The sequence below is a fragment of the Rhamphochromis longiceps genome, linkage group LG12 (assembly GCF_057381845.1).
Source record: "Rhamphochromis longiceps isolate RC_006_pf linkage group LG12, R_longiceps_female_GT1.1, whole genome shotgun sequence".
Taxonomy (NCBI): domain Eukaryota; kingdom Metazoa; phylum Chordata; class Actinopteri; order Cichliformes; family Cichlidae; genus Rhamphochromis; species Rhamphochromis longiceps.
The window spans coordinates 32,645,834-32,661,686 of NC_140568.1; the positions used below are offsets into that span (position 1 = coordinate 32,645,834).

Below are 15,853 nucleotides of genomic sequence, written 5' to 3' on the forward strand. Positions count from 1 at the left end.
CGTTTGCCATGAACGCACTAATCCTGGCTGGAATGTCTCCGGTCGTGGGGTCCTACGGCCCTGAGGAGCAGAGCAGCAGGTGAAACTGAACTCTGATGGCTTGTCGCGCCTCCCAGTAGTTCTACTGTATAGTTCAACCAGGCCATCTGTTACACAAGAACCCAAATGTGCAAAAGAAAGAAGACCGTTTTCTTCATATGTTGTTTGTTTAATTTAAGGCTAAAAGAAAATTAAATCAATGAAAGGTCAAATTTGAGGGGGTAGGGACTAATAAGTGTCTGTATGTAAGTGGAATGAATTTTTGTAATGATTGTGAAGGCACATGTTTGAAATAAAAATGAACTGAACTGTAAAGGAAATAATTTAATAAATAAAATCATAAATCAAATATTTAAGTTTAACAGCACTCTAACAGAACTCTACACGTGGAGTTGAAGCAGATTATTACAGATAATCTAATTTGCCTAAGAAGGTTGTTCTTACCAAGTAGCTGTAATCACAGTTTTCTAAAGAATTCATTTTTTAAAATCAAAACTCGATTCTGACGGGTCTTGTATATATAAACGTCCATGTTTCTGGCTAGTGTCACAACAACACACACACACAAACACACACATACGAACAATAGACATAGAGGTGGGAGGGGCTAGGTTACGGATTAAAAAAAGAAAAAAAGATTTTTTTTAAAAAAAAACAAAAAAAAAATCCCCAAAAACCAGGGGGAGGTGGAGTGTGGACGCAACTGTCACTCAAGTGCTGCAGCCACAACATGGAGCCTAATGCTAACAGTGGGCATGCTGGGTCACCTCAGCGGGATCCCAAGACCCCAGTGCAGTACAGTTAAAGATCTGGTAATCCCAGAGACAGGAAAGAGGGGACAATATGGCACAAAGAGCAAAAGAGCGGGAGTAAACCAACTGTCCTATATTTCAGAGATACGAGGCAAGGTAAGAAAGACAAAAGCAGCTATGTGTTAAGGGCAAAAAAAATGCCCGTAGGAAGAAGTTACCTTAAAAAAAATTCTGGAACCCAGCCAACAAAGCATCAAAACCCATGTCCATTATCACCTCTACAATTACGAGGCAAGTGATGACTGATCCAGTTTGGTATTGTTTTGATTCTCAAAGCTCAACAGTGAGATTAAGGACATTAAAAACTTTTGTATGCATGACTATCCTGAAGAAAACACACACACTCCTGAGGATGTAGCCATAGGCAGCGCTCATCACCTCTGTTTATCTGGAGGGCTTAGGCCACTTTGGGGACTCCCCTTAAGTCTCACTTATCTCATTAGACCCTTAAAACTGATTAATATGAATGCCAGCAGAGGCCAGCTCAAGGCATTCCTAAGAATGGAGGGAAGGAGGAAAAGAGAAGAGATGGATGGGGTGGGGGGATTTTAGAGGAAGGGGGTTTTTGTGTCTCCGGACAATGAGCTGATGGCTTTTTAAGCCTCTCAGTGGCTCTGGGTTAATACTCAGGGCTGCAGTCATGGGATAGGCCGCGGTTCAAAGGCTGCTGCACTCTGAGCCTCACTGCTTGCTGATTTAAAGGAAGAAAATAAACAAGCAGACTAAATACCACATCTCCTGCAACTTGAACCTCGCTAAAGAAATAATGAACTACCCGCCTAAATCGGAGTGGTAAACGTGCATGCGTGCGCGTCGGTCTATGTTCTTTGGGGTGTCATATTTGGTTTTGTGGGATAATGTTCAGAATAAGCCAGACCAGTCAACGCTGGGCAGAGATGAGAGGAAGAGGGAGAAGATGGGTTTCATCACACATTCAGGGGATCGATCACTTTCTCTTCAGGGGAAAAAAAACCAAAAAAAAAAAAAACCACACTCAGTACAGTTTCACACCGAAATACCAACCATCACACAAACAAAAAGCAGCGCGCACATGCACAACACAATGCAACTTCACAAAATGGGAAAACTATCAAGCAGCTCTCAGAGGAGCAGGCTCAGAGAATTGGGTCAAGAATAGTGCTGCGCTCTGCCGTAGTAGTAGGTATGCGTTTCTGCTGCTTCATTAAAGCAGGCTTCGAAGCAGAGGTCGTCTCAGGATAACCACGCATGCTAACAGAAACTCGAGCATGCGCACAAGTAACTAGCCACTGGCATGCGAGTAAACAGAAAGATACCGCCAAAAGACACAAAACGCACACTCGTCTGAGCATCAAAGCCATCAAAGCGGAGGATGCTAGACTTGGTTCAGTGTTACACATTTTTAAAGTATGATTTATTAACTGCTTGATTCTAGATTCTCCTTAAAGTTTGGATCAAACATCGGCATCTGTTGCCTCATAAAAAGCCTGGACTGGGAAAAAAACGCTTTTAATGTGAGTAGTAGTAGTAGTAGTAGTAGAAGGTAGTGATTTAAAAAAGATAAACTGCACTTCATCTTGACAAGAAGTTTGAGAAATGCAGAATGATATCTCTAAAAGATCATTTTCATTTGTTTTTAGAGTTATTAAACTCCAAGGTGGCGCAGCTAGAGACAAATATGAAGAGATTTCTTTCACATTTAGATATCTACTATTTGAATTACAATCATGCGTAATTATCCACACTATTCATCACAGTCTTTGCTTCTAAAGTACATTTACGTCTAAGGACAAAAACGACTCGCTCTTATTGTACCAATTTGTCGCCACAGCAGATATCTACCATTTTGGAACGAAACCTTCCATTAAGCTGCTACATAGCACACACCCTGGCATTCTGACTGTGATACATGCTTTGCAGTGGAAAATGCACTTTCAAGGGCACAGCGTGCAATGTGTCACAGTAGTTAAGAATAAGATGCAACTTAGTAGCACAGCACCAACTCCCGAGTAAACACAACCCTGTGTGTGGGAGTCTTTAGTGTCAGAGGAAACAAAAGCAGGGGTCTAAACCTGAGCAGGATTAATCCCGTCTCTGTGGAAGAAAGCCCCAGTGTCACTAAACTCAAACCGTAAAGACAACATCTCCTCAGGGTGAAGACCCAGAGTTTAGCCCCAGGAGAACTACCACCAACCAACCACAGCCGCCACCCGGGACACAGAGACAGCCGGCGAGCTGCATGCATCTTTAAAATGTGGCAAAGCCAGACAAGGAACTGAGGGGGGTGGAAACTGGGGGGGTCGATGAGCCGGATGGTGTTGAGGGAAGAACATAAGAGAAGATGGGGAAAGGGCAGTTGGAAATAAGAGAGAATGCCATCTTTTCTTTTCCAAACACTGTGACACCCCTGGCTACTACTACGACATAGCAGCCCCAGCAGTGTCTGGCACTTGCATTATGCTCTTCCTCTCCTCCCTTTTTCTGTCCAAAAGCATACTACTACTTCAGCTGCTCGCGCTCCCTTTCTCCTTGCCATTCATGTGATTCTCCCTCACTCCTCTCCTTTGGCCTCTCTTTTTTTCCCCCTCCGATTAAAAGGCATGCGCTACTTTCAGCCCTGGCTATGTGGAGTGGACAGAGAGAGCAGAACAATGGCTGCCTTTCAGTCTAGCAGCGCAGCGCTGGGGGGGGGGGAGGGGGGGGGGGGCACTGGCTGCTAGTATTTTTCTCTACTGTCAGTTCAAACAAGCTAATGCAGCTAGCTTATTATTGTCATGTCTTGTTAGAACCACAGAGTTAACGAAGTGAAAAACAGCACTGTGTGACTTTGTTTTTGTTTGCTTACATTTCTGTGCTTTGACCTATATTTAGTCCACTTTTTCATGGCCATGTTAATGTAAACAAGAAGGAACTCGTTGAAAGCAGAACAGGCTGTGTCAGCCATTTTAAAATAATCACAGGTGGTGAAGGAGTTAACGCCGTCCTAATCTAAAATCAGTGTTTTATATTTTCTAATTTTTCTTTTTGCGGCGGGGCTGTAAAAGTCTGCAAATATATCAATAAGATTGTGTCAATACCAAAGAGAAAGAAGACCACACAACTTTACAACCCAACTGTGTGTTTCTCAGTCTGTCTGTGAAGATGAATTACCTCATGAGTCATTTACAACTGGCTACAACCTGTCAATTAGGTCTTTATTCACAAGCTTGAGATGTGTTCTCTTCTGGGATCTATTCTCCACACTGCTGCCCAGCTAGAAAAACATCCAGTCACTCCCCCGCAGCACCCCAAGTTAAATAAGGAAAACGGCAGCGTACAGTCCGAAGCCAGTCTACCATGAAAGGAATTATCTGTGGAAAATGTGCCTGGCAAAAAACCCGAACAGTCTCAATCGCTCCCATTACATTTTCCAGTTCAAATAGTGACGGGTGACAAAATAAGTGAAAACATTTATTTATTTATTTTCTTAAAGAAACCCATCAGCTGTTTTGGCCTTACACACGTATCCGTGTAGTTCCTGTAAAAATAATATGAAGTTTACAGTAAATGAGTCTAACAAGGTCAAACACAGAAAACAGAAAGTGCTGGTCTATACCAATATAGATATATATATCTCTTTCAACACTACTCCTTTCAACTGAGATCAGAGGGCACAGAAGGTATCACACCTCTCTCAGTAGCGCCCCTTTCTGGTCAGGGGGGGATAGACCAACCGAGCGTTATAACAGCTGCTTGTAGGCCTCCATCTTATGGAAGAGCGCAGAGGACGTGAAGATGGATATGGTTAAGCGCCATTTTCAGCCGCGAATGAGAATCGTAACAAACGCGCGAGCTTTCTGGATTGGTGTTTGAACCCTCATTAGAACTAAAGTGATCATTTATTCCCGTTGACCACTCTTTTTGATCTCCTAAAATGCATTATACATATTTTCTTCTTAGTTCTATGTTTATTTAACCTTTTAAACCATAAATTAACCTGCCGTGTTCACAGTAAGAGTACACTTTGGATTCAGATGATATGAATTCACTTTAAGAGGAAAAAAATTAGAGTTGGTAGGAAAAAAAATATACAACTTAGATTTTTTTTTTTTTTTTTTTGGTTAATTTTAGCCAGAGAGGCCTGCGATAGTGGCGCGGAAAAACAAACAAACAAATAAATCAGTCTGCAAATAAAAAACAAATGCATCTAGTACAAAGGCAACAAAGAAAAAAAAAGGGTAAAGGTTTTTTGTCTTTACATTTTCATAACAGAATATAAGTCTTGCACCAAGATTTGCACACGTGGAAGTTGCATAAGCTGGTAAATACTTTATTGTTTCCAAGTACAACTATACAGACTGTTTCCCCCATGGGTTGAATGCCAACAATTGAATGAGGGCTGAAAAGTAGATCACTCAGCTGATAGCAGTGTTTCAGCACACCATCTGACCTTGGTGTGACTAGTGTGAAAACAATTACCTGGACATTAATGTGTGGTTGTCCGGGCAAGGGAATTATGCGCTTCAGAAATTATGTTTTATTTTTAAAGCAATCCTGCCTTTTTGGAGTAAATAACGTTTAAAAGTGGTAATTTTACAGTTTACCAGTATGATATCGCTACTCATTAATATATATCTACTAATGAAAAAACACGAGTTTTCTGATATATATATCTATAGACAAAGATGAAAATATTAACATATAAAAGTATATTTAGTTATATAAAAATACACTTCCGTACTTTCGTCATAAGGTGCTTTCACCAGGATTAGCATATGCAAGTCTACAGTCTGACCAGTCGCCCCCGACGACAGGGCTGCTTCTGTCCGCTGCATAGTTCCTTCACAAGGGTCACGGCCAAGAGCCCTACCCCTCTTCCACTGCTCACTGAAGAACAGCTGCTCTGCCAAGCACATTGACTAAGCATTGACTGCTGCCTGCTGGGCTCATTTTCTAGTTAATAGGAAAAAAAAATCTAATTTAAATGGAAAGTGCATTTACATGTCTGGTGACAAAAATACTACATTTAAACTGAATAAAAGTATTATACTGCCCAGCACTATCATTACAATTTGCTGGTTTTCTATCAAGTCCTATATTTTTCTTTTTTGGTCTTTATTCTCTGCCTCGATCTCTTTGTGTCCCCTCCGCTCGCAGTCCCTGCAGCTCTGCCGGTGGCTGTGCTTGCCAATGCCACAAGCATAAAAAAAATGACAGAGCAAGGGGTCATTAACAAGAACTAATCAGCCTGCAGACAGGGGGACAGAGGGAGAGGAAAGAGTAGAACACAGAGTGAGTCAGGATGAAAACGATGAGGAGGTTAGGAGCAACTAAAACAGGGCAATATCACTTGACTTTAAAAATTACAGGTATTCAGAATTTGTAATCATACGAATGATAACGTAATATAAAATTTTCCCATTTGTTAAAGGCAAATGCATGTAGAGACTATGATTTTCCAACTTTATGCATTTGTGCCTTAGTATAAATCAATGCACCTACATGCAAGCACAGATTGATAATACATATATTCATGACCCACTAGTCTATGACAGGTAATGAGAAGTAAGAGGCAGAAACATGTGATTATTGCAGTATCCAGGAATATGAAGAAGCGGAAACAAGCCCTTTATGACCTTATGGCTCATTTGGCGCACACACACACACACACACACACACACACACACAAACAAAGATGAGCCAATCAAGACAGCAACAAAAGCAGACTAATACTAGGAGCAACACTACTATATACAGGTCTAAAGCAGCTTGTTAGAAAATTTCATTGGTTGAGCTACAAATTATGCAGCAAAATACAAATCACCTTGAGCAATTTGCATGACCACAACCGCATCAAACTGTTTATGTTAATAACACCTTCCACTTCAAGGAGAGTTGCAGTTACTACTTTGTCTGTTGCAAGCCAACTTTCTGCTTCGTTATTCCTCTCCGTATGTGTGTGACCTCTCCCTGAGATCCTCTCAGAGTGTGCCTGACCTCTGCGCGTCTTTCTCCACCATCAACCGTGGAGGGACTCTGAAAATATCTAATTGTATTCATTCATTTTCTGCGCCTGGCAAGAAGAGACAAAAAGAGAGAGGGAGAAAGGGAAGGAAGGAGAGAGAGAAAGAGACGGAGAGCAGAGAGGCAGCACGGGATCAAGGCAAGGAGGGATAAGGGGAAGAAGAAAGGACGAAGGGGGAGCATGGAAGAGAAAGCCATTTCTTCGCTATTACAGCTGAGACATCATTAGAGTCACTGTCTGTCCCTTATTGGAATAAATGCTCGCAAGCAAAGACAGTTAGTGAGATAGCAGAGGGACAGATTCCACAGAGAGAAGTGTTATTTCAAACTAATGGAAGTCTTTCAGATAAAACTGTAGGGTTTCATCCAGGATTTCTCCAAACATCCTCAAAAATGCTAATATTCCAAATTAAATTCTTTTGAGTAACTATCAAAGAGAAAACTAAAAGAGAAAGTTTAGATGTCTCACAGAGAGAGAGGGAGATTAAAAGATAAAGGTGCTATTCATAAAAACAATGCAGTTAGCAAGTTTTTGGTCTCATGCTGCGGCCGTGAGAGACAACGATGGAACCAAGCCAACAAAACGGCAAGGAAACCCCCCTCAGCCTGCACCCAGATCAGGAACAACACAAACACCCGGCAGAAATTACTGTGGCACGGCGAGCACAAATAGCATTTCACAATAATGTGTAATTCAGTTATAATTTCGAATGAGAAAACTTTTGAAGAAAATGCAAACTTCACGGGGAAAAAAAGCAGAACGTTTTATTCCAAACACAAAAACTTCCAATCTGAGGCTCCCGGTTCTACGTTACTGACGGTCTGTAAGCAGGTCTACCGCAGTGTGCTTTGTATATCAGCGAGTGAAACTAAAGCATAGCTCACTGTTTAAACTTTGAGCCCTTTCACTTTTTCCGTTTACATCGACTTCAGACTTTCTCAAATCATTTAGCACGGCATGACACTTGAAATCAGACAAATTCATGTTTACGTTCCTGCGGACAGTTTCAGGCTGATTGATGTTGGACAGAAACAGATGTAGCAAAGTTTACGAGTCAAGCTGTTTCACCTGGCATTTCCATACAGAAGCTTTCTCTAGAAGAATTACTTCTGTGCATTTCAGGTGATTAAGTAAGCAAGCAGAGCACAGCACATTGCGCACACTGAAGTGAAACATCCAATTTGGTTAAATGAATTAAAAGCAAAAGAGGTTTTATGACAAAACCCAACTCAAAGAGCAGCGTTAGTGTGATGGATCATATCTCTTGGGCAATTTTCAAGTTCGAGGAAGCTGCAGTTTCACGTGGAGCAAAAAAGGAGTGTCGACAAATGGCTTTTTCTCTAGGTAGTAAAACAAGCCCTGAATGATTGTGGTCAGATACCAGCAACTAAGAATATGAGCTGATTCAAACATAGGGGGAAAAAACATGGAATTAACTCTTCTAATAACATTTCTGATGAATTACATGATGATAGCAGTAAATCAATTGGAAAGTAACGTGCGAATGAGTCTGTTTGTGATCAGGGACGCTGTAAATTCTTTCAGTGTGACTGGAAGCCTCAGAACAAAAGGCAGACGCACACAAGTTCCACTACCATGCCACACCAGCTTTCTACAGTAATGCATGAGGAAAGGGACTCAATATTTATTAACAGAGTCATCAATAACACACGTTTGCCATCTCTGCCTCTCTCCTTTTCTTCACTGCTTTTTAACATTACCTTTCTGGCTTCCTGCCTCAGACTTGCAGGGGTGAGAGTCAAACAAACTCTATTTGGAGTAAGTAGAACAGAGTGACTGGTGTTAGCATGAAAACCTGTTTTCTTTACTCGGGCAACAAAGAGCCTCAGAAACAGATGAGATGCAAGAAACTATCCGTTTCTGTGATTTTACAGCGGACTCAAAGACAGTAAAAGTGCAACACGGATCACTACAACCGTATTTTACACTCTCACCGTTTCTTTTTTCCGCGTTCCTATGTCAGATCAAAGATCAAACGTAGATGTACTTATATTTCCATTTTTCTTTAAACCGTACTTTGTTTTTTGTTGTTTCTTTCTTTACTGAAACTTGTCAGCACATCTGGAAGATATCAAGTTAACAGAGCGGCAAGTCAAGTCAAAACTGTTTTGTTGGGGGAAAAAAATGTGCAGACTAATGAAAGTGTGTCTATCAACAGCAGAAATCTTTAACTCAAACTTTAACTTAAAATTGTGTTTGCCTCTACTGAAGAAAGCGCTCCATAAATAAACAGCCAGGGTAAGCTGGAATAGGGACTAAGACCACAGCAGTCACGGTCTACGGTATATCAGGCCGAGAATCTACACACCCCGCTAGACTGGCCCCGACTTCAGGAGAAAGCTTACAGTCAGCCCTCCGTCTGTAAGCCTGACCACTAATTGTTTCAAGCAATAAATCATGTTTTCCCAAATTTCAAACTGAACGTAAATAGTTGTGCAACAAATTCAGCATATGCTATTAATGGCTTTGTGTTAAGCATTTTATTCAACAAATACTAAGTGCCATTGGCAGCTCAGTGAAATCTCTCTGTAAACTCAACCAGCAGCATTTAGACTTAATAAGCCTGAGACAAGGCTGTACAGTTTAACTCCATAAGGGACTTTTAGTGGGAAATGCTGTCTCAACGAATGTCCACAATGTGCACTGAGGTTAACTCAACGTTGTTGAAGTTTCAGTCTCAAGGACTGCAGCACTTCTCACAAACTTTCATTTTGCTTTGCTGAAGTTGCCGAGTTTGAATGACCTACATTCTCACTTACAAACTGAGTTTTGGTGAATCTAATTATGTTAAACACATAAGTATCTTTATTTTCCTAAAATAAAAAGTGAAAAGCGCCTCTTTTCACAGTTACATTAACTGTTCCATTTTTTGACAAGATAGATGTCCTCTAAACTCTAAAGTAACAATTTATCTTCACATCTATGAAAAAAGTAACAAATAAATAAATAAATTTCAAGAAAAACCTTGTCTCTTTCAGAATAACAAAGGAGAACATTATTTTAAGAAGACAAATTATTGGTTTTCACACTAACCAGCCATCTCTTTACTAAGGCAAATTAAACCTTTCACAGATGACACAGTTAATTAGTATTCTTGTATTTAATTTTAGCAAAACATCTGTTATTAGTTTCTTTAAAAGCTTGAAAAACGCTGCTTAATTTCGACATGCTTCATTTACTGCTTCACTGTAATAAGTCCACACATGCTACAGTTCAATGCTGCACAAATGTAATTTTACAAACTATATTTCACATTGACTGTTAAACGTATGAACTAAAGAAACATTGATAACATTTTGCTTAATTTTCCAGCAACCCTTAAAGGTGATCCGAGAACAAATTTAACAAGGAGCAATTTAAAGAAGAAAAAAATAAAACTTGACCAATTAAAACTCTCAAAACTGGCGATAACGTCACTTCGGATTTAATCTACTGCGTGTTTTTATTATTCAAATGTGAGTTTGACATTTTCTGTCATTTTCTTTTTTTGCTGTGGTTACTCTGTACTTATGAAGCACTCCTTTAGGTATTTTTAGTTGTGTTGATATCGCCGAATGCGTCTAGATTACATTATGGTAACTGTCCTGAAATATGAAAAATTGATTCTTTAATCCTGACTGACATATAGGCTGTGCCTACGATCAGTATCTTAAGTTTCTATATTGTGACGAAGCCATAAATGCCCTGAACGCAAAACGCACAAGCGACATAGAGAAGCCCTCCTCCGTAGTTCACAGGTCTGAGACATTTGGCCTGTTCGTGGCGTTACTCCTATAACTGGAGTTTTCCGAATGAAGCAAACACATGTAATCTAAAAGCGAGGAAATTAATTACCATATTTTGTAGGTAAATGGGCTTTTTGGATTTGTGCTGAGACTAATAAGATACAGGTGTTAATGGCTCCGGTGGGGTCGTGTCAAGCACAGCTTGAGTCCACCGAGGAGAGAAAGAACATAAGATAATGATCCTGATTGTATGGCACAGTCCCTCTGTCTGTAAGAGGGTAAATGGTTACTTTCCTTATCAGGACGATACTGACAGCGGGTAAAGCGAAGGAACATTAGGCTTTACAGGTTATGTCCGGGCCTTGTTACGCACGGTTTTAATCTATAGTTTCTCGGCAGGTACGCTTTTTATGAGCAGCCTCGCGCTGAAAATAAGACAGAGGGTTTTTCCTGTCCTTGGTTGTAGCATTTACCTACAGATGCTGGCATTATGCCCTCACTGCGGAGAATAAATACTGATGTGGTCCGGCAAACCTGAAAAGCCGTCGTTCGTACATAAGAGAAGGAACCTCGCCGTCCCTCCGTAGTTAAACCTGCCCGGTGAGAAGCCACTTACTTGGTGTTGGTTCGGTTCCAGAAGACAGCGTAGCGGTCGGCCACCACTTTGGAGCTTGGCTCCTGGCTAAATACACACATCAACAGCACCAAGCAGACGAAGACAACCATTTCCAATTGCAGCATCACTACAGCAAACTTCGGCACGTATTCCTCTTCAGCGTAGGTTAGTCAGTCAAGTTGCACGGGCGTTTCAACCGGGACAGGTGATGAGTCTCATTCACACGTGTCCGCGTGTTTCTGGCGCAGTTTGTGAATACTAAACAAATACAAATGCGCACAACATAGAAAACGAAGGAAAAACCATTAATGACAGTTCGGATGACACTTCTTCGGGTCGAAGGAAATGTGAAGTTACAAAAGCAACGCGTTTCTCGCTGACGCAGAGAGAAAGTTCAGATGAATCATGAGCTTTATTTGGTGAAGGTTGTCAACTCTAACAAATCCGTATCAAGGTGACAAAATATCTCTCCATCTACTGCACAAACAGTGATCAGCAAATGTAGGCACCAATACGCAGCACAACAGGCAGTGTCTTCTGTGGTGTGATCGTGTTCCTGCAGGGAGCTACTGGATGTAGCCTGTATCAGGGCAAATGACAGCTGCTGAACACTTATTCTTTACTCCAAACCGAAAGCGCAGGGGATTAGCCAGCCCAAGATATGATGGAGAAAAAAAGAGAGAGGGGGGAATCAATGTGTCCAATGACGCTGTAAGGCGCACGTCAGATGTCCATGTTTTCCAGGCAACTTTTTAAAGCCATACAGTCAGCCAGTCACTGAGAAATGAATGGGGAAAGCTGGACACGGTCTTTCGTTTCCAGCGTGAAAAAAAATAATGTTATCCTTTCCCGGCGATTTACCGGGTGTGACACGACCGATGCGGGGAGGAGTCCTTCTCGGTGTCGGGGAGGACAGAGTTATGTTTTCTCATGCGCTTCTGTCCGTGGAGGCGCTTGTTTATGGTCGCATCCCAAACTGTCCTCCTCATATATAAGCCATCGTGCGACGTGCAGGCATGAAAAAAATACTGCGTTCTCCCATGAGCGCGCTATGAAGTCTTCCTCTTTTTCTTATGTTTGGGTTTCAAACGCCGGGACACGCAGGAAGGTGAGGGCACAAGCAGGCAGCTTGAGACGCCGAGTGAGAGAGTGGGTTTGGTTACGACGGAGCGGGGGATAGTCCCATTGGTTTGAAATTATTTGAATGGGCGTCTCTCGAACAAAGCCAAGCCCCTCCCCCACCTAAAACCGAGCTAATTCAATTACCGAAAGGTAGAGCTGGAAGGGGACATGGAAAGAGGTGCGCACAGCTGGGACAGTGACCGCTTTTAGATACTCTGTCCACACCACGTTGTCAGCTCCGCTTGATAAGTGCGCTCGGCGCAATTTAATTACATGCAAACGGACGCAGCGGACCAAAGAAGACCATGGGCTCCAGTTACACTCTCATTTCAATTTAAGTTGCGTTTTTTTCTATTAACAAGAGGAAGCCTGTAACGAGGTAATGGCCAAGATGTTGACATAACAATACTTTTATACATAAATATATTAGATTTTATAAGGAAAAAGATAATTAATATTAACATGTTATTTTCTTTGTACTTTCATTGCCCATTATTTTTTTCATCAATCTAATTTAAAAATATATATTTAATATAATTTTTTATATTGTATTTAATTTTAACTACTTTACCTCCACAAAGGTCAAATCTACAGTTAGAGGAGGAGGGCAGCGACACTTCTCAGCCCTTCTGTGTGATAGCGCAGTGCTGAGAGATGATGACCACGCATTGCCCGTGCAGATGTAGCGGGGCAGCCTGTTGCTGGAGCGGTTCGAGGAGCTGCTCCAGCGCCCAGACGCCCCGCAGTGGCGAGTCGCCGACTCAGCCAAGGACAAATTCAAGCTCGAGTGCGCCAGGGGAAGCGCGTCTGTCGTCGAGTTAATCAGACAAATGCTCACAAGGAGGATTTATGAAACTTTAGAAAATAAGCTGTAGGCCTAAACTCAGATGGGACATCCGCAGCGAAAATAATGTGTAATATGAACAGCCTATAGAGGCAAGAGTTATGGGGTGAAATTTCACCGATGGGGCCATTCGGAATGATTTTTAAATAACAGTAATAATATTGAAGACATACTATAAACTTTAAGGACTAAAATCTTTGCCCATCTTGTGTAAATGTAAAAATAAGTGAGATATTAAACAAAGCAGATATGATTTTTAAAGGGAGAGAGCAGGTGGAGGAAGTGGAAAAAGTAGTTCCAGTGAAAACAACAAGCACATTGAAGTTTAAATAAGTGGGATTTAAAATGTAAATCTAGAAAATAACATTTATTATAATAGGCATGAACAATAAATGTGATCATTACAAAGAGGTAAGTAAAGTTTATAGCTACGTTTTCTGTTGTTTTCATTTTTACATTTTCCACATCTCTAATATCACTGTCAGCAAATAGCTAATATAAACCTATTGATAAAAAAATAGTAAATTCAGATAAAACCTTGCCTGGTTGCCTGGTGCATCAATATCTCTGTTATAAAGTCAAGAAAATCAAGACATTTCACTCTAAATTCCAAAAATGTCTACTTTATGTGAGTGCAACAGGTGCTGTGTCCCTTTCAGAAAACAGGAGGGGAGGAAAAAAGAGTGGAAAGACAAGAGAAGGGAGGAAAGGGTAAGAGGGCAGCTAATATTTTAAGATAATTCTCTTGACCTGTTCTCTTGGACTAGTGTAAACTAAGGACCACTCACTTACATCTATCAGCGCGCACATGCACACTGGCAGGACACTCACTCTGCAACCACATACAGACATCAGCACCAGACAATCCTGGAAAAATGTTATGACATACATACTTTTTTTTCAAGCCTTTTTTTTTTTTGTAACACGCACACACACAAAGGGAGGACATTATCAGCTACTAGGGAAGGAGGGGTGGGTAGGTCAACCCGGAGGTCACTTAACATGGCTGTTTTCACACCCACTTTACAACCATGACTGCATTCCTCTCCTGCTGTGTCTCATCTCTCTCACGCACACATGCACACATACACACTAGCATCCAAAAAAAAGGGGGAAAAAAGTTGATAACAAGCATGTTTGACTGACTAGCGCACACAGCGTATACCCCCAGCTGCTTTCATTTTCTCTGGCATAGGAACAGAGCTATCTCTCCCCATCCCCTTCTTAACCTGCTGCCACCATCATAGTGGGCTGCGTTGATTACTTCTCACGCAGGCCCATTTTCTCCCTCACCTCCATCCACATGTTCCCGCCGAGCGGTGCAAAGATGGCTTGAACTCTATTTTCAAAAAGCGGGGTTTATTTTCCTATTTGATTGATTAGTGCGGAGGAAAACAATACCATCATAAACAACCAGTGACCAGGTGATGCGTGTGTTCTTTTTAAATGAATGAAAGTTTGCATGCTCATATTTTTTTTACTTGCTGCTAACATCTCATTGTATGTTCTTATTATCCTCCAACGCCCCCTATGAATTGTGTATTTTTACAGAGCAGAGTACTTTCTAATTTTACTGCAGTGTCATGTAATTCTCCCTTTCTTACTTGAAGGTTTTATCATTCAATTTCATATATATATATATATATATATATATATATATATATATATATATATATATATATATATATATATATATATATATATATATATATATATATATGCAGTCATGGTTGTATATATATATATATATATATATATATATATATATATATATATATATATATATATATATATATATATATATATATGTAGTCGTTCTTACAAAATGACAGGTGTCTGGCTTTAAGCCAGAGATTTTCCTCCTCTCACATACAGTAATCTGAACACTCACGCAGGCAGGGTCACTGCAGGGTGAGATGGGAAGGCTGACTGACTGACTGGGTGGGTGAATCATACCTATTTCAATGCAACTGTTCATTTATTATCAGGACAATTATAGAGAAGCAGAAGTTGGGAGGAAGAGGTGAGAACGCGGCTCGTTGGTGTCAACATGGAAGGTCAGCCATGCCAACAAGCAATTATAGACATGAAAATCAAAGAGGATTCTGTGCATGGGTTCTTAAAATAAATACATTTTTAAAAAGAAACAAAGCCTAGCAAAGCATTAGTTAAAACTGTCAGCACAATCAACTCTCTTTTTCTGAATAGGATTTATTGCATCCTCCATTAGATGTAGATTTCATTAATTATTTATGCACTATCATCAAAAGAGATATAAACCTAAACCACCAAAGAGGCACAGTCAAAGTGGCACCATTCTGTTATAATGTTGGCTTTTCATCCAATACACAAAAATAAGAAGAGTAATAATAAACTAAATGTGTTCACGTCCCCATAATCAAATTTTTGCAACATATTCCCACACTTTTACACTACATCACTATGTGTTACAGTCTGTCATTTCCATAATGTTATGCGTGTTTACAGAGATAGCGAGCAGCATTGGAATACAGTAGATCAAGCACTGTACTGGAGATCTGTGTAATGATCTATTCAAACAGTGCTGTTTCATATCTCATTGATATACAGCTCACACATCCATAAATATGATACTTTCTCACAAATGTACCTCCTTGTCAGTTAGCATTACTGGGAGCACCATGCATGTGTTTTTGCCCTATAACCCCATTC

General features: G+C 40.6%; 1 protein-coding gene across 2 annotated transcripts in view; it reads right to left on the reverse strand.

The window, feature by feature from the left end:
* efna5b (ephrin-A5b) overlaps positions 1-12,354 on the reverse strand; it is a 106,288-nt gene extending 93,934 nt beyond the window's left edge. The window contains exon 1 of one of the 2 annotated variants that reach the window (XM_085425852.1): positions 11,197-12,354. In XM_085425852.1, coding sequence (XP_085281978.1) covers positions 11,197-11,321 — 125 coding nt within the window. In that variant the 5' untranslated portion in view covers positions 11,322-12,354. The remainder of the gene's footprint in view (positions 1-11,196) is intronic. The other variant, XM_085425851.1, reaches the window with a different exon arrangement.
* Positions 12,355-15,853: the final 3,499 nt, after the last annotated feature.